Source organism: Haliotis rubra, unplaced genomic scaffold (assembly GCF_003918875.1).
Source record: "Haliotis rubra isolate DU_JTF1 unplaced genomic scaffold, ASM391887v1 Scf825, whole genome shotgun sequence".
Taxonomy (NCBI): domain Eukaryota; kingdom Metazoa; phylum Mollusca; class Gastropoda; order Lepetellida; family Haliotidae; genus Haliotis; species Haliotis rubra.
Genome location: NW_025767552.1, coordinates 111,223 through 130,634, shown reverse-complemented (window position 1 = coordinate 130,634; position 19,412 = coordinate 111,223). Strand labels below are relative to the sequence as shown.

The 19,412-nt window shown below is 40.0% G+C and overlaps 1 protein-coding gene and 1 long non-coding RNA gene across 2 annotated transcripts; one reads left to right on the top strand and one right to left on the bottom strand.

Moving 5' to 3' along the window:
* Window positions 1-1,626: 1,626 nt before the first annotated feature.
* LOC124262172 (sulfotransferase 1C2-like) lies at window positions 1,627-11,640 on the bottom strand. The gene is made up of 5 exons (XM_046696628.1): window positions 11,634-11,640; window positions 10,698-11,024; window positions 8,330-8,433; window positions 3,314-3,482; window positions 1,627-1,739 (listed from the first exon to the last, which is right to left on the bottom strand). Exons 1-5 carry the CDS (start codon window positions 11,638-11,640, stop codon window positions 1,627-1,629), a joined length of 720 nt encoding a protein of 239 aa, XP_046552584.1.
* A 1,668-nt stretch (window positions 11,641-13,308) lies between these two features.
* LOC124262177 lies at window positions 13,309-17,262 on the top strand. Its single transcript, XR_006894516.1, has 3 exons — window positions 13,309-13,481; window positions 13,870-14,088; window positions 16,417-17,262. It is a non-coding gene; the product is annotated as an uncharacterized LOC124262177 (long non-coding RNA).
* Window positions 17,263-19,412: the final 2,150 nt, after the last annotated feature.

The following is a 19,412-nucleotide window of genomic DNA, read 5'->3' as shown; positions in this document are numbered from 1 at the left end:
TTCATCGGGCATGTAACTCATTTTCACTCGCCAGTTGCAATCTGCCAGCTATAATATAATAAAAATCACATACGTATAACTTGCCTCTTTAAATAACATTCACAAACGACGGATACTAAAGTATCACAAGCAGAATTCATCAACAACGTTCGCAATCACGTAACGTTTCGCCGGCGGTGACGCCATTGTGATTTGTCAGTGGTTGTCCCCCCTAACGTCAAAAACGAAGTTTGCGGGGCTTATCGGCCGGGACTGGATCGGTCTATTAGGTGGCGTTTTGTTTATAACGTAAACCACTGGAACAAAACGTAGAACACTAACAGTTAACAATGTACAATTTAATTAATAGTTAATTTAGCCAATTTGGAATTTGAAGGTTCTGATGTGTATTGTATGATCAGCAAGGGGGAAATGTTTGCCGTTATAAAAGCAATATATACTAATGTGAGGTCATGTGTTCGCAGCAGGGATGCTGAAACAGATCTCTTTGATTGTCCTTGGTTTTAAGACAAGGCTGTATTTTCAGTCCTATTGTTTTCATGTTTCATTAATGAATTATGTATATTGAAATAGCTTCAAATGGTAAACACGGTATCCAAAAGTTTCCTGACTTAATATAAGCTTTGAGGTTACTTTTTGCAGACGATGTCATTTTAGTGTCAAATCTATATTGTTGTTCTTAAAAGACAACTAGATGTTCTAAATGCATACACACAAAAATGGAAATTATCAGTGAAACTAGAAAAAACCCTAAGATATTTGTTCTTTTGAAAAGGTGGTCCAATAGCGCTAAAAGAGTGAGTGAGTGAGAATGGTTTTACGCCGCTTTTAGCAATATCACGGCGGGGGACACCAGAAATGAGCTTCACACATTGTACCAAAGTGGGGAATTAAACCCGGGTCTTTGGCGTGATGAGCCAACAATTTAACCACTAGGCTACCCCACCGCCCAGCACTGAAAGAAAGATGGTTAGTTGATGGAGAGTTAATCAGTGTAGTAGATCATTATTCATATTTAGGATTCTGTTTTTTGACACATAGTGAACTTGAAAAATTGTACCCAACATTTATCATTGCATGCAAATAAATGCTTTAATAAAGCTGTAATGTCTAGAATGTTTGAACCATGTCACCTAATATGTTCTTTAAGCTCTTTGATACCAAGATACAACCAATTATTATTATTATTAAACGGCTCTGAAATATAATGATTTCAGTGGTATTACTGTTGGGAGGTTTACATATTAGCATGTAACATATTCCTCTGTGTTCGATGCTCTACACCAAAACGTATGGTTTACGGTGATTGTGGTAGATACCCATTATATATTATTTCCAAAATTAGATTTTTAAAATACTGAGTCAAAATTCTTCATATACACGAATAGTGTCTCCCCAAAATAGTCTAAAATAGTTTCAATCTTGAAAGCACAATGAACACCCCCAGTTCGACATCGACTGTCACAATGTCTTCCAACAAAATCTCTGAACTAAAGCAATACACATTCTGGCACAACATTCCATAATACAGAAATCTGATTAATCGAGAAGGTTTCATTAGAAGTGATGCAGTCTTTATAACTGGTGTTTCACTCTGGAGAGATTTGGACATTCAGTGTGAATTCATCAAATCGAATATTTAAGTGGGAGATCATATCCTGTCATCTTCTCAGAGTAGACCTTGTCAAATTCCTCGTTCTGTGCCACCGTGTACCAGTTCTTCCAGTCCCCAACACCACCTGATTATAGGAGAAGAACAAAACACAACCATATGTCTGTGACCAGAACCTAGTGGGTTATACATTTTCCATAGCTACCTCATACATCTTCAATCATTATCACATTTGCTGCACCACATGGACATGCCCAGCCCGTTCCGAGTTTCTTTGGATTGTTAACGCCACACAGCTGTTCGTGGGCTTCATATAGCTGATGCAATTGTAAAAAGTGCATCACCTGGCGTCATCTCAGATAAGGTGATGTAAATTTAATACTTCCAAGGCGGCGAGGAAATAAAGAGACAACATTTCCAGTTTGTCTGTAGTCAGTGTAAACCAGTCGCCTCGTTTCATGCCCATAGGGCCTCGCATAGGATATTAGGTCCAGTTTCATCAACAGGTGGCAGTGGAGCTTACCTAACATGTCAACTTGTGTCCGTTTAGTTTTACGCCGCATTCAGCAATATTCCAGCTAAATGGCGGCGGTCTGTAAGTAATCGAGTCTGGACCAGACAATCCAGTGATCAACAGCATGAGCATCGATCAGTGCAATTGGGAACCGATGACATGTGTCAACCAAGTCAGCGTGCCTGACAACCCGATCCCACTTGTCGCCTCTTACGACAAGCATGGGTTACTGAAGATCAATTCTAACCCGGACCTTCACGGATCTAAGAACAGAATAACCTGTTGAGGACAGACTGATAACAGCCATACAACAAGCATGGGTTACTGAAGATCAATTCTAACCCGGACCTTCACGGATCTAAGAACAGAATAACCTGTTGAGGACAGACTGATAACAACCATACGACAAGCATGGATTACTGAAGATCAATTCTAACCCGGACCTTCACGGGTCTAAGAACAGAATTACCTGTTGAGGACAGACTGATAACAACCATACGACAAGCATAGGTTACTGAAGATCAATTCTAACCCGGACCTTCAAGGGTCTAAGAACAGAATAACCTGTTGAGGACAGACTGATAACAGCCATACAACAAGCATGGATTACTGAAGATCAATTCTAACCCGGACCTTCACGGGTCTAAGAACAGAATAACCTGTTAAGGACAGACTGATAACAACCATAAAACAAGCATGGGTTACTGAAGATCAATTCTAACCTGGACCTTCACGGGTCTAAGAACAGAATAACCTGTTAAGGACAGACTGATAACAACCATACGACAAACATGGGTTACTGAAGATCAATTCTAATCCGGACCTTCACGGATCTAAGAACAGAATAACCTGTTGAGGACAGACTGATAACAACCATACGAGGCAGGATGTGGTTTACAGTCAATTTAAGACACTGCTCCATTGCTGCCTGAGGTATCACGCGGAAAAAGCTGCGTGGACATGAGTGGATGTGATTGGATATGAGTGGACATGAGTGTATATGATTGGGCCGAGGTGTTACAGTCTACTGACAAATGGGTTTTAGTCCATGTCACAATTTCATTCATATTATGATTCATATTTTGTTTTTTTCATGTTAATAAATTCCTACAAAGACAAGTATCCAACAAGGATATATTTAAATGCATGACATATCAACCACACACTGACATGTACCTGCATCTCACCTTTTCTGAATACCTGCGGCACTCCGTCTTGTATCAGTCCTTTACCAACTTCCAAGGCAACGGTTTTCATATTTTCAAAGCCACATTTATCGCAGATGCCTTGGATAAGTTCCTCATCCACCTCCACACCAATGAAGTCAGCCAACTCCTGCACGCCAGCGACCGGGTCCTGTACACGCACCATAAATGTACATGAATGAGCATCACACACAGAAACTATTAATTACAGAATTTAGCACATGAATGTGTAACACTTATTCTTCACACAGGATATATGCCTTTCTAATATTTGAACCTGGATCAGATAATGTCATGATTCTGGAGGTTGGATGATGTGGCATCAGGCGATCAAGTCTTCTCTAAAGGCAACTATTGCTCTACATTGTCAAATGACTATGACCTTACAAGTTACATGAACCTTACACTCAAACGTGCTCATAGCCTTGTACTGAGAAATTACTATAGCCTTACAATGGCAAGTGACTATTACCTTTCAATAACAAATGACTACAATCGTACACTGAGAAGTGAATGTAGAAGATACTACTACTGTAGCCTTAGACGGACAAGTGACTACATCTTGCACTGACAATAGATTTATTCCGACACAATAACGTTACAGCCACAATATCCTTTCACGACCACTGTTTATATGATTATACAGAGCAGGGTCTATAATGTACATGCACTCGTGTAGACCGGGGGCAGAAAAGGTCCTCAGCACCATATTGTTGGTCGTAAAAGGGGACCAAACTGGGTAACCTGTTTGCCGTGGGTTGCGCGCATGTGTCGGTGGAAGAGGTGAGGTGAGGTGAAATTGGGTTTTACGTCGTGCTTGAGAATATTTCGCTCATATGACGACGTGCATGCGTGTGTATGTGTACGTGCAGCTGCTTGTACTAGCCCAGACTTAAGCTGGTTTTATAGTGCTACCTCATTGAGATACCATGCCGCAGTGAAGCATGAATACCCCACTCAGACACATTATACTGACTCCGAGCCGACCAGTCCTTGTTGTGCCCATTAATGCCGAGTGCCAGACTGAGACCAACAAGTACCATATTTTAATGTCTTTTGGTATGACGCGACCGGGGATCGGTCAATCGGCTGGTCACGCCAAGCCCTGTGCATAAAATATGCACATAAATTATTTGAATATAGAATATGTTTTGATTGGACATGGCCAAAATATTTATGTTTTCAAAATGAAATATGCCAAGAGTCTTATGCCAGAAGGTGGTAACTCATGGGATAATTTGGTGATGTTGACCTCCGAAATCTGTAAGTCTCCAATTTCTGGTTATGGCCCAAACCTGCCAGACACTTAATTTGGTAAACTAATGCGGCTTTTCGCGTCATACTTGCAGATGTATACCATCCCTGGTGTTTACATAGTGGATATCTGATCCTAATAAACATCGCTCATTTTGGCACTCCATGGTGTGTTTTATTCACAAAGTCTCAACAAAATCCTGGTTTAAACTGGTCAAAACGAAAACGTAGAATGAAACTGCACAGAATATAAATGTGTCTCCTGAACTGGATTCATGGTCTCGATTTGTTGTCATCAAAGCTGCAGATAAATATTTTGAACCAATTAAACACAACCCACTCGACTTTTCCAGAAGTGAAGTACGTGACACGTGTTTATGGTGGATCACTGCTTATTAAGTTTTCGCGGAGACAACATCGAAGTTGTCCGTGCATAAAACCTTGAACATTTGCCGTGGCATTGTTCGTGACAGAGCATGTTGCCTGTCTGAATTGTCTGAGATGGAAATTTCAAAAGAAAGACAAATATTAGTTACTGTAATCTTTCACTAAGTAGTTACACATACTATACTCTTTCAACAAGTAGTTACTATAACCTCACACAGTCGAGTGACTGTAACCGTCCACCAACATTTGACTATAACCTTCCACCAACATTTGACTATAACCTTCCACCAACATTTGACATTAACTGTCCACCTACATTTGACTATAACCGTCCACTGACATTTGACTATAGCCGTCCATCTACATTTAACTATAACTGTCCACCAACATTTGACTATGACCTTCCATCAACATCTGACTATAATCTTCCACCAACATTTGACAATAATCTTCCACCGACATTTGACTATAACCTTCCACTGAAATTTGACTATAACCTTCCACCGACATTTGACCATAACCTTCCACTGACATTTGACTATAACCTTCCACCAACATTTGACCATAACCTTCCACCAACATTTGACCATAACCTTCCACCAACATTTGACTATAACCTTCCACTGACATTTGACTATAACCTTCCACCGACATTTGACTATAACCTTCCACCAACATTTGACCATAACCTTCCACTGACATTTGACTATAACTTTCCACTGACATTTGACTATAACCTTCCACCAACATAAGACTATAACCTTCCACCAACATTTGACTATAACCTTCCACTGACATTTGACTATAACCTTCCACCTACATCTGACTATAACCTTCTACTGACATTTGACTATAACCTTCCACTGATTATTTGACTATAACCTTCCACCAACATCTGACTGTAACCTTCCACCGACATCTGACTATAACCTTCCACCGACATTTGACTATAACCTTCCACTGATAATTTGACTATAACCTTCCACCAACATTTGACTATAACCTTCAACCAACATTTGACTATAACCTTCCACTGACATTTGACTATAACCTTCCACCAACATTTGACTATAGCCGTCCTACTACATTTGACCAAAACCTTCCACCAACATTTGACTATAACCTTCAACCTACATTTGACTATAACCTTTCACTGACATTTGACCATAACCTTCCACTGACATTTGACTATAACTTTCCACTGACATTTGCCTATAACCCTCCACCAACATTTGACTATAACCTTCCACCGACATTTGACCATAACCTTCCACTGACATTTGACTATAACTTTCCACTGGCATTTGACTATAACCTTCCACCAACATTTGACTATAACCTTCCACTGACATTTGACTATAACCTTCCACTGACATTTGACTATAACTTTCCACTGACATTTGACTATAACCTTCCACTGACATTTGACTATAACCTTCCACCGACATTTGACTATAACCTTCCACTGACATTTGACTATAGCCGTCCTACTACATTTGACCATAACCTTCCACCGACATCTGACTATAACCTTCCACTGACATTTGACTATAACCTTCCACCTACATCTGACTATAACCTTCCACTGACATCTGACTATAAGCTTCCACTGACAATTGACTATAACCTTTCACTGATTATTTGACTATAACCTTCCACCAAAATTTGACTATAACCATCCACCAAAATTTGACCATAACCTTCCACCAACATCTGACTATAACCTTCCACTGACATCTGACTATAACCTTCCACCAACATTTGACCATAACCTTCCACTGACATTTGACTATAACATTCCACTGACATTTGACCATAACCTTCCACCAACATTTGACTATAACCTTCCACCAACATTTGACTATAACCTTCCACCTACATTTGACTATAACCTTCCACCAACATTTGACTATAACCTTCCACTGACATTTGACTATAACCTTCCACTGACATTTGACTATAACCTTCCACCAACATTTGACTATAACCTTCCACTGACATTTGACCAAAACCTTCGACCGACATTTGACTATAACTTTCCACCGACATTTGACTATAACCTTCCACTGACATTTGACCATAACCTTCCACCGACATTTCACCATAACCTTCCACTGACATTCGACTATAGCCGTCTTACTACATTTGACCAAAACCTTCCACCGACATTTGACTATAACCTTCCACCAACATTTGACTATAACCTTCCACCAACATTTGACTATAACCTTCCACCAACATTTGACTCTAACCTTCCACCAACATTTGACTATAACCTTCCACCAACATTTGACTATAACCTTCCACAAACATTTGACTATAACCTTCCACTGACATTTGACTATAACCTTCCACCAACATTTGACTATAACCTTCCACAAACATTTGACTACAACCGTCCACTGACATTTGACTAAACCGTCCACCAACATTTTACTATAACTGTCCATTTGACTATAACTTTACACATTGCAGTGACTGTAACTGTAATACAAGCAAGAGACTATAACCTCACACCGACAACTGAAAATATTCTGACACAAGCAAGTGACCATAACTTTACAAGTGTCTAGAACCATACATTGAGTAGGTCCTCACAAACATCAGATGAACGCTATAGTTAGCCCAAATGAGTAAATGTTCTTTGAGTAGTGTGCAGATAATGCCGGGAATGAATCATTAGGTGTTTGTTTCATACAGAGGAAGGTCTCGTCAATTACTGTAACAACAGGGTGCTCAAATGTCATCCCGAAGTCCCCCCCAAACCTGCACAATGTCAGCGTTGGCATGTATCATTCAACTGTATGGCTGGTGTTCCTGTGCCGTGCTCGCTGTAACTTTGTAAGGGTCAAAGAGACGTTTTAAGTCATGCAGAGAAAATAGGTTATGTTACCATGCAGGTGTACCGTATAAGATTCATTGTTAGTATCGTATTTCTGTGGGGTGAAGGCAGCTATTGTGCAATCCTTTAATAAGGGTTTTCATGTTAGTTCAGTGGACGACCAGCATTTGTACACAATGGATACACGAGTAAATTGTTCTCTTCACCAAAACATTTTAACCAAGAAGGTCACGCATTGTTCACGCATGTTGGAATTGATGTGAATTAACCATGTGTTTTGTTAGGCCTCCCAGCCCTTATGAAGTGAAACTCTATGACTATCTTCATCAACTGGACCTGTTTACAAAACGCTCTGAGAACATGTCTGTCGTTTCTTGAATTTTGCATTCATTATGTGAATCAGGATCTCGGATCTTGCGTTAAGGTGAGTTCCCGTGCTCACGAGTGAATGTTACCAAAGTAGTAAACTTGGGGCTTTCCTCACAAGCACTGGAACAAAGCTCGTGAATACATACCAGTTTCATGTCTTCATAATACATAAGCTTTATTGGAAGTTGAGGATTGTCTTGCTTTGCTCTTATGAAGGTGATAGTGTTGTCAAACCAGGAACCCCAGTCAACTGAAATATACAAGACGTCGAATGTTATAAAAAATTCGAACGTGAAGCCCACATTTAACAAAATAAACAAGACATTAGTTTTTTCATAGTTGTCCAGATATGGGCCCCGGTCCACTGCAATATACAAGATGCCAAACGCTTTACTGGTGTCGAGGAACCCCAGTTAACGGAAGATACATGATGTCTACATATTCTCTGGAACGGTATTGGTGGGTTCGAGATTACAGTGCTCCCTGGGAGAAGTCTCATTCGCTGCCTGTCCTGCATGGAGAAGGACAAGGCTACACGACCTGTTGTAGGACCTTACAAGATCACCCAACAAAAATGATGTACATGGGTAAATGCGGTTGCCATTTGTGTGTTCATCACATACTGATTGCTTTAAAAATATGCTATAAAAAGGTACAAATCTGATGCGGCGCCAGGGTCTGATGGTATTCGAAATCGTTAATGGAAACCTCTCTTGTCTCCAAACACTGTTACTTCACTGTTTCAGTTCACTCGTGGATTTAGGGATGTTCGCCCTTGGTTCTGCTAAGGTCAAACAATACTTCTCCCAAAGAAGGTGATTTGACTGATCCCCAAAACTTCCACACAATTACGTGTCTGAATACTCCATACAAAATATGTACAGATCTTGTGGTACCCTACTGTTCCTCCGATGATATTGACATGGTGCAGAACGGGGCCAGAAAGGTTGCAAGGATTGTTGGTTCTAAACATTGACCTACCACTGTAACCTTCCTATGTGCTGAATGTATGTCAGACTCGTGTATGATTCTGTACCTCACGCACGTATTGACCTCCCTGATCGATTGCATGTTTTACTCAAGTTTTTAACGAATTGCTGGTCAACTAAACTTGAGATGAATTCGTAGTGGTAGGTGCTGACCTCTGACCCCATTTACATTAGAAATGCAACATCCTTCATTTGAAACGTGGCAAGATAGAAAATGGAGGATCAGTCAGTTTGCTTGGGGGAGAAGTAATTAGGAGTGCAGGTTAGAGACAAACTCCAGAATGCCAGTATAAAGGCGAAAATTAAGATTCAGGCAGAATACGAATGTAGACTTAAGAAAACATGCAGTTGTCACTAAGGTGACATAATCCCCCTCCGCAAATTATCAAATCAAACCTAAAATGTAATGAAAGTGAAGGTCGTAGTTTAAGATGAAGTTAAATGTCATCAAAAACATTACCAGTCAACCTCTGTTGATATCATGCTCTGTATCTGTTCAAACACACAAATATTTTCAAGACTCACTTTGACCTTGACATGAATGTCATGGTGTATTGGAATATGCAAAAAATAGTAATAAAGAAATTGCTTATCAAACAACATTCAAAAGGAGTCTTGAAAGTCTATGAAGAAAATCCAGTGAACTGTTCTTGAGATATCTTGCTGACAATCTTAACATGCTGAAATCTTCAAAGTGTCGCTGTGACCTTGAATATTATGTGAAGGTCACCAAAATCGGCTGGGCCCTGCGCCTTCCCTAGATGAATCTGCTTGGTGTCAAATATGAAGAAAATCCAGTGACAGGATCTTGAGATATCTCGCTGACAAGGGTAAAACGTAAAAGTACCCTTGTGACCTTGAAATGAAGGTAAAGGTCACCAAACCTGACGGGGACCTTTCGCATACTGTGATGAACGTAGGTACCAAGTATGATAAGAATCTAGTCAACGGTTCTTAAGATATTCCAATTTGTACATACGTGTCTACATATTCTCCGGAAAGGTCTTTGTTGGGTCGAGATGGCTTCAAATCCTGGAAGAAATCCCATTCACTGTCTGTCCTGCATGTAGAGGGGGACAAGGCTACCTGACCTGTAGAAGGGCCTTACATGACCACTCAAGCCCTCTCTACTGCATACTATGTCTTAATATGAGACATTGACGCAGAGAGATCAAGAATTGCACTGGTACTCTATCAGAAGCACACCCCTTCTGACACTCTGGGTATTTCAGAAGGCTGCCGTGTTGGGGAATCTCCACATTGTCCGGGGAACGCTTCTTGGGAAAAGTCGCTATCAGGCTGTGTGCAGAGACGGCATGGGCACTTGGGATGGTGATAAACCTCACAAACCTGACAGTGCCAGGGTCAACCGCACCCTCTTTACTAGATTTGTTTGCATATGTAAATAATAGCAATAGCTACAAATGACACGTAGAGTAACATGGTTCTTAGATAACATTTGGCAGAATTTGAAGACTCTAAGAACATAGATATTGAGCAAATACTATTTATTTGGTATACATACCCAGCCCATCCAGAAACATCTGGTGGTAGTCCTTCCATTCCCCGTGGTAGTTATACATGTCCTTTAACGCTTTGTGATGGTTGTAAAACGACACAGACACGTCTTTTGGGTTCCTCATCACGTGTACAATTTTGCATGCCTTCTCTGCTATCTGTGTGGGCAGTTGATCAAACTGGACATGTGTGTTGAGAACCCTAGGGGAGGGCGCAGCGTCTAACGCTGACTTAGGGGAACACTCTATCATCAGGTCCCCCTTCCAGGTGTCTCTCATGTTCTCGGCCTTTCTTGCTGCCAGCTGACTGAGGATCTCCCAAAACCAATGTGTTCCTGCAAAACAGTTTGAACAATTGTTTTGTGTCTATGATCATTTCATTATAGCATCTTTTTGTCAATTGTTCATCACCAATAAGCGCTAATTAACTGTTGACTCTCTGTGTTACTTTACTTGGTTTTCATATTTCCTCTAGGCATCGTAGCATTCATTCTCCAAACATGTACTTTCTTATGTGTATAACTTCTAAATGCCCATTCTCAAAACATATACTTTCTGATGTGTATTACTTCTAAATACCCATTCTCCAAACATATACTTTCTTATGGGTATTACTTCTAAATGTCCATTCTCTAAACATATACTTTCTTATATGTATAACTTCTAAATGCCCATTCTCCAAACATATACTTTCTGATGTGTACTACTTCTAAGTGTCCATTCTCTAAACATATACTTTCTTATGTGTATAACTTCTAAATATCCATTCTCCAAACATATACTTTCTGATGTGTATAACTTCTAAATGTCCATTCACCAAACATATACTTTCTTATGTGAATTACTTCTAAATGCCCATTCTCCAAACATATACTTTCTTATGTGAATTACTTCTAAATGCCCATTCTCTAAACATATACTTTCTGATGTGTACTACTTCTAACTGTCCATTCTCAAAACATATACTTTCTTATGTGTATAACTTCTAAATATCCATTCTCAAAACATATACTTTCTGATGTGTATTACTTCTAAATGTCCATTCACCAAACATATACTTTCTTATTTGTATTACTTCTAAATGCCCATTCTCCAAACATATACTTTCTTATGTGAATTACTTCTAAATGTCCATTCTCTAAACATATACTTTCTGATGTGTACTACTTCTAAATGTCCATTCTCTAAACATATACTTTCTGATGTGTACTACTTCTAAATGTCCATTCTCTAAACATATACTTTCTTATGTGAATTACTTCTAAATGCCCATTCTCCAAACATATACTTTCTGATGTGTACTACTTCTAAATGTCCATTCTCTAAACATATACTTTCTGATGTGTATAACTTCTAAATGCCCATTCTCCAAACATATACTTTCTTATGTGAATTACTTCTAAAATGCCCATTCTCCAAACATATACTTTCTGATGTGTATTACTTCTAAATGTCCATTCACCAAACATATACTTTCTGATGTGTATTACTTCTAAATGCCCATTCTCCAAACATATACTTTCTTATGTGTATAACTTCTAAGTGCCCATTCTCCAAACATATACTTTCTTATGTGAATAACTTTTAAAATGCCCATTCTCCAAACATATACTTTCTGATGTGTATTACTTCTAAATGTCCATTCACCAAACATATACTTTCTGATGTGTATAACTTCTACATGCCCATTCTCCAAACATATACTTTTTATGTGTATAACTTCTAAATGCCCATTCTCAAAACATATACTTTCTGATGTGTACTACTTCTAAATGCCCATTCTCCAAACATATACTTTCTTATGGGTATTACTTCTAAATGTCCATTCTCTAAACATATACTTTCATATATGTATAACTTCTAAATGCCCATTCTCCAAACATATACTTTCTGATGTGTACTACTTCTAAATGTCCATTCTCTAAACATATACTTTCTTATGTGTATAACGTCTAAATATCCATTCTCCAAACATATACTTTCTTATGGGCATTACTTGTAAATGCCCATTCTCCAAACTTTTCAGAGTTGCACATAGCATTGCTAAAAATTCAAGGCCCATTTCGGATGATGAGTGGATGTGTTGTTTGGAAGGGAAGCTGGGTGTGGATCTAGGACCTACATACAGAAACCGTACATCATGCAAGGAGTTCATGATTTAAATAGCTGAGGTTGAGCGCCAGAAAATTGAAGATGAGTTGGCTCAGACGAATTACTGTACCATCATGTCTAAGGGATCAACAGATGTCTCGGGTGTTGAGAACGAGGTGGTGTATGTCCACTTTGCCAGACAAGGAGCATGTCACTGTTATTTCCTAGGGATGATGGAGACTGAATGTGCCAATGTTAGTGGAATTTACTCGGCAATAATGGAATCTTTGCATTTCAACAAACTCTCAACTGAGGAGATACAGGAAAAACGTGTCGGCTTTGCTGGAGATGGAGCATCAGTAAATACTGGTAAACTGAATGGTGTCATTGCATTATTTCAAGGCAGGATCAATCCGTCTTTTTTGATGATTCAGTGCATGGCACACCGTGTTGAACTGGGCTTGAAAGATGCTATGAAAAATGTTCCCCTGTTTTCTAAGGTTGTTGAACTTCAGGATGATATCTTCAAATTCTACAAAAGTGCTAAACAGAAGTCGGAACTAAAATCAGTCTTTGAGACTTTGAAACTGCAGTTCTCCATGCCTACTCGAGTTGGGGGTACGAGGTGGGTGGGCCATATGCTACTAGCGGTCAAGAACATGCTGAAAGGATACAGAGCCCTGGGTTTTCATTTGAGCAAGGTAAATTTATACATATAAAAGTTTAACAATTAAGGCTCTTGTGATAGTAACTTACAGTTATAGCAACCTTGATAGTACACATAAGTAATAGATAATAATATACTAATAATCAGATAGTACACATGATATATAATTACAATTGTCAGAGTGTGTTTTTTGTGAATACATTGAGATATATGTGTACACTAAACTGAACATTCTTGGTTGATATCTGTTGAAAAATGTTTGAGCAAAGAAAGTTAGTACAATGTCTGTTCTTTACTTGCGTTGTATCACATTCACAGTAATGTTCCTTTTTGTAAACATCATCATGATACTAATATCAGACTTATTTATAGTACGACAGTAGTACTCTGATAGTTTACTTAAATATTTATGTCTGTTTCAGGTTGCTCAGATACGTTCCCAGTCAGCAGCTCAGTCTAAGGCGATGAACTTCATCAAAAAGTTGAAGACAAAGAGTATTATCTTCTTTGCCCACTTCCTTGTAGATGTGCTCAGTGTTTTGGCTCGCCTTTCCAAGCAACTCCAGGACAAGAAGGATGTGTCTTCCAGGTCCATAGACAGCTTGAAACTACACTTATCAACCTGAACAAGCTGGGGAAAGGTGTGCATGTCAAGTGACCAAATATAATCTTTTAACTTGTATGTTTGTAGTGACCTGGCTTTGCAATCCTTTCCCTGCTAATGCTTATCTTTTCTGTAAACACAGTCTCTGCTTTTGTGTACTGACCATATGAATGCATATAATTAGTAATATCTAGTTCATTCAAACACCAGCATCTCAAATCTATTCTAATCCTACACCCTGCTTGTATTCTCTGTCTGTTTCCTGTTGTGTTCTTCTGTCAAGGAGCTCTAAGAATATGGTGGTGGCATTTCAGAGATGGATTTGAACTGAGAAAATTGCTTCCTCAGACACGTTTGAAGGTGAAAGTTTGACAGGAAATACATCTGAACATGATGCACAGTCAGCCAGAGTAATTAAAGGTCTAGTCAGCTGCCTTCAGAGAAGATTTGATGATCTTGACGGGAACTAGTCAAAAGGGCCGAAGGACAAAAGGGCCGAGAAGTGCCTAGTCAAAAGGGCCGATGGAAAAAGTCAAAAGGGCCGAGGTGAAAGTCAAAAGGGCCGTGACAAAAAGTCAAAAGGGCCGAGGTGAAAGTCAAATGGGACGAATAGAAAAAAAGTTTAGAAAGGTTTTACATTATTTATTGACACATATAGCATAATATCAGCATAACATTACTAAAGCATGTAGCCAAGTTTTCATGTAATGGCAATACATATATCTAATCAACACAAGGTCACATAATTAACAAAAATAACATTATGGCAATTTACACAAGTTCATTCGTTCATAATTTACACAATTTCATAATTGGTGCGGACTGACTGGTTGAATACAGACCAACTGACCACTGTGAAGATGGAGTGACTCATCCACTGTCGCTCCATGTAGTCACAGAGACCAACCAGCTTCTGTGACGACGCTCTCAAGACAAGAATAGGAACAGAAGATGACTTTGAAACATGTGGCTATATGAATATTATGCTTATACGAATGAATGAATGTGTTCCTGGCAATGTCGCCAGATGGCTTGTGTAAGATGGAAAACACAGCCGCGTAGCTTGACATCGGGGAGGAGTCGATCAAATACCTTCCATGTGGCAGCTTCGAAATCCATCATAATGCATCGGACTTGGGGTGGACGGGGTAGGACGAGCAGCATCTTCGTATGACTTTCAAATTCCAATTCCAAATCTTTCGGATTCTTTGGCCGAAGTTTTTCTCTACACCTGTTGGCGATACGAGCCAAATATTCAGGGTTGTCTCTGCTCCCAATGGCAGTATTGGATCTACCATATCGCTGGTGATATCCTCAGCTATTGACCTGGCAGACTTAAACAGGTCTTGCCTTGCAGTCCTCTTCACCTATAACAACAAGGTTGATTGATCCAATTACGAATCAATTCAATTCGTTAATATCTACCAATTAACAATTAAGGATGTTCAATTGACAATTTAACTAATCCTAATTAGGAATCAATCAATAGAAAGTACTACTCACCTGAGCTCTTACTTGGACTGAAACAATTTTGCCTGCCTCTGCTGTGTGGCTGTGGTTATGTTTGCCTGGCACTCTGTCTCCTGTTGAATTGGTCTCGGCAACAGTTGCCTTACAGGGACGTTTGCTACATCTGTAGTAAATCTTATTCTGAGTGACCTCCTTCATACTATTTTACTACGTAATTTATTAAATTTTATTTATTTTCGGCCCTTTTTTCGGCCTTTTTGACTTTTCATTTCGGCCTATTTGACTTTTAGCCTCGGCCCTTTTGACTCATTTTTTCGGCCCTTTTGTCTTTCGGCCCTTTTGACTACAACCCATCTTGACAAGGGTATTTTCAGTGCAACCAAGTTGGCTGATCTTAACTCTTGGCCTACCAGCTCTGAAGATGCTAAGGGTGTGTGCGTGTTGTTCAGTACTGATATGAATTCTAATAGTTATTGAACATATTCCAAACTTAGTACCAATGAGGTGTCTCAACTATGTCTTGTCTTTACTTAATGTACTTTATCCCTTTACTTAATTCCAATTTGGCGTATTGTCTGACTAAATTTATTACTAGTAAATATTAAAGATGATGTCCAAAAATGTTCTGTAACCTGTATGGTGGAAACATCTTAAAATGTTCAGCTTTTTTCCCATTTGAGATTATAATTATCTGCTTTTGACTTTTGTATCTTTGTTATGTGTTGAATAGGATAACTTAAAAATATACTTGTTTTTACCATAATTGAAAACTGTAAAGTATTACCTGATTTTTCATGATGTAATTAGGCAGAATAGTGAAATCAGTATTATATGGATGACACAAATGACTTCAGTTCAGGATTAATAAAATCTTTAAAGTGATTCATGTTTGCAGATTTTGGTGATGATTGCCTCGTGAAATTGTTGGATCACTTCCATGACATCTTAGAGAGGAAAGGGGTGGACCTAGCTGCAGCTGAAGAAGAATGGACAGCCCTGAAACAGGCTTTGTATAAAAGCTTAGGAAATTAGTCTGAGCTATGCTGATAGCCAGATACCATGTAATTACTGATTGTAATTATCTCACTCTGGTGAGAGCTCATATTCGTATAATGTCTAGAATTTAACATTACAAAGTCATTATTAGGGCATTATTATTTTTCAGTGATCAGGTCCATGAGGCTAACTTGAATTGGGCCACAATCAACAAACTTCACAGAGAGAGGTGTCCTAACATCCTGGAGGTAATAGATTTGATTCTGTCTCTACCATCTTCCAGTGCTGAATGCGAAAGAGGATTTTCACAAATGAAGCTCACCAAGTCTCAATACCGAAACAAACTCAGCAGCTCATCAATGACACTCTTGATGACAATCCAACTTCACTCCAAGGCAGTTGTTGACTTTGACCCAACACACTCTATACATAAGTGGAACAAATATCATCATAGAAGGCCAGAGTTTTTGCCTAAGTCAAAGCGGGTCAGGAATTCAGTTTCACTGAATACTCTAGAGCATCATTTGAGTGAAGTTGAAGTGCCTCAAGCTGAAGAACTGCCTAGTGCAGGGGGAAGTTCTGAATCTGCACCCCTTTCAGATTCAGACTATAATTCTGTTTTTTCAGATTTGGACGAATCTGACTTTGAATATGATGACTAAACTGTTAAAGCCTTGACTGAAACAGATTTGAAAACATGTGTTATTGTGACAATAACCTGACATTAAACAGTTCCATCCTCTTATTTGCACTCTTATTTTTTACTTAATCCAGAAAAGTCTGGACTGGCAACTTTCCAACTGGTCTGGTAACTTTTGAGAGTTACCAGACCAGTTGTCTGGCTGAACTTTTGGGGAGTTTACAACACTGTGTAATGGCATCGAGTAATTTCTCCTTCTGATCGGCAGCATAGTTGTACATCTGAGGAGTGTTTGTTAAAGGTGGAACTGCTTGTAGTTCTATCTTGTATCCTCTGTGTAGTATCTGGGATACATAATCATCTTGTAGAATTCCCCAATTCTTCCTGTAAAGTTGTAGGCGTCCACCCACTGGTGAGGGTTGTACGGGAACGGTTGGGGGTGGAAGACTCCAGTCGTTCCGACCCTGTCCATCAACGTCTAAAGTTCATGGCACCTCTGAATCCTCTGCCTTTTCCGGGTTACCTCTGGGAGCTCTGGTAGGGTGACGAAAATAATCCTTATATCCCTTGGAAGTGCCATATTTCTTGTCTCTAGCTCTCTGAATTCCTGCAAATTTAGATTTGCCAAAGTAGCGCTGTGATGTCTGTCTGATAACGCTGGCCAGTGTATCGATGGACTTGACCATCATGACTTCTCTGGACTCCTTCGTAACTTCTTTTGCCACGTCCTCAATCTCCCCTGCGAAGATATTCGTTGCTGCCCATGGAGCTCTGAATAACGGTTTGGTGAACTTCTCACTCCATTTACAAGATGATAGCAGACCTTGTCTTCTTAGCAGCGTTAATCCCGCCGATGTAGACGCTAAATGTTCTGACATGAACTGTTGGTCTTTCCTTTGGGTCAGTAAGGCTGAGTAGATCATTCGATCTTCTTCAGATGTAGAGTTTGCAAACTTCGCAATTAGGGTTTCGTTGATGGCTCTTGATCTGGCTAAACCAAAGAAGGTATGTCTGGTGGTTGTGTCTAGTTGCGCTAGCTTCTTGTCCTCCACTTTATAAGTCCTGTTATTGATGAGTTTATAGTTTTCATCTACGTCCGGGCCCTTCATGAATGGTTCCATGTGGTGTAGTGAAAATCTCTTGGCATTAAAAGGTGGAATGCTTTGACTTTGATACTTCGTTGCCTTCTTGAAGGCTGAACTGAGGTTGTCTGGGATGTCCAGCTTCATTATTCTCTTTAGATGGTGATGCAAGCTTTAAGCCATTAGCCATGCAGGATTTAATCTCTGTGTCAGAGAAAATAATTCCCCCATCATCTTCAGGTTTAGATGTGTCTTGTTCTGAGGATCGTTGCCGTTGGTCCTGATCTCTAGGTGGAGATCTATGTGTAAGCCTGCGCGAAGGCACTCACGGGTGCCTTCCTGGAGATGTGGTAGGTGATCTGTATCTGCGTGGCAACAACCATGAAGACCTTCCTGAAGACCTGCGCGAATGTGATCTGTCTCTGTGAGCTGTATGCCTTCGTGAAGGTGTATTCTCTCTTCTACGGGACGTTCGCGCACACCTCCGATGATTGTCTGAGTCCGAGGTTGAGGATGATCTGCGATGCCTTCGCAAATGCTCCTCGTGTATTGCAGGAGCCTCTTCATAATTGTTCCTTCCTTCGCAAATGCCTTCACAGATGCTGTCTCGACTGTTGTCTCCATGAATGTCTTCACGAGTGGTTCTTCTGTGAATGCCTTCGCGAGTGCCGTCACGAGTGTTGCTGTCATGAGTGCTGTCTTCTTCATGAACGTTCCCTTAACGAACGTTCCCTTCACGCAGGGTGCTTCCTTCATCCCGATGAGGTGTAGACGATGCTCGTCCTCCTTGCAGATTCGTCTGCTTCTCTGCAGCCTTCTCCTGTGCAAACCTTCATTCCATCAGGTCCATCATCTGCTGGGTAAACTGCTGCATAAAGATGCCCGGGTTGAAGGTCTGCGCTGATAACTGTTGTTGTTGTACAGATGACGCCACATCTGACAGTGCTGAGGTGTCATCTAAGGACTGCCTGTCCTCCCTGGTATCTGCAGTCTGCGTAGATAGGACATCTGATTGCGTTGATATAGTTGCTGACGTCAGTGTAGAAGATCTCGTCTTCTTCCTCACCGGTACTTCAGGGATGAGGATCGGCGGCTCATCGTAAACGTCTGCTTCGTCCGATGGGTTGATATCTGCGGCGAAGGACCTCGACTTCTTCGTTGCCCCCACAGACG

What these genes read in the sequence shown, in the direction of transcription:
- LOC124262172 (XM_046696628.1), bottom strand. An exon ending in GATGTTTCTGGATGGGCTGG is followed by an intron (nt 8,434 to 10,697) that starts GTATGTATACCA and finishes TGTATATTTCAG; the next exon opens with TTGACTGGGGTTCCTGGTTT. An exon ending in GCCGCAGGTATTCAGAAAAG is followed by an intron (nt 1,740 to 3,313) that starts GTGAGATGCAGG and finishes TCCTATAATCAG; the next exon opens with GTGGTGTTGGGGACTGGAAG.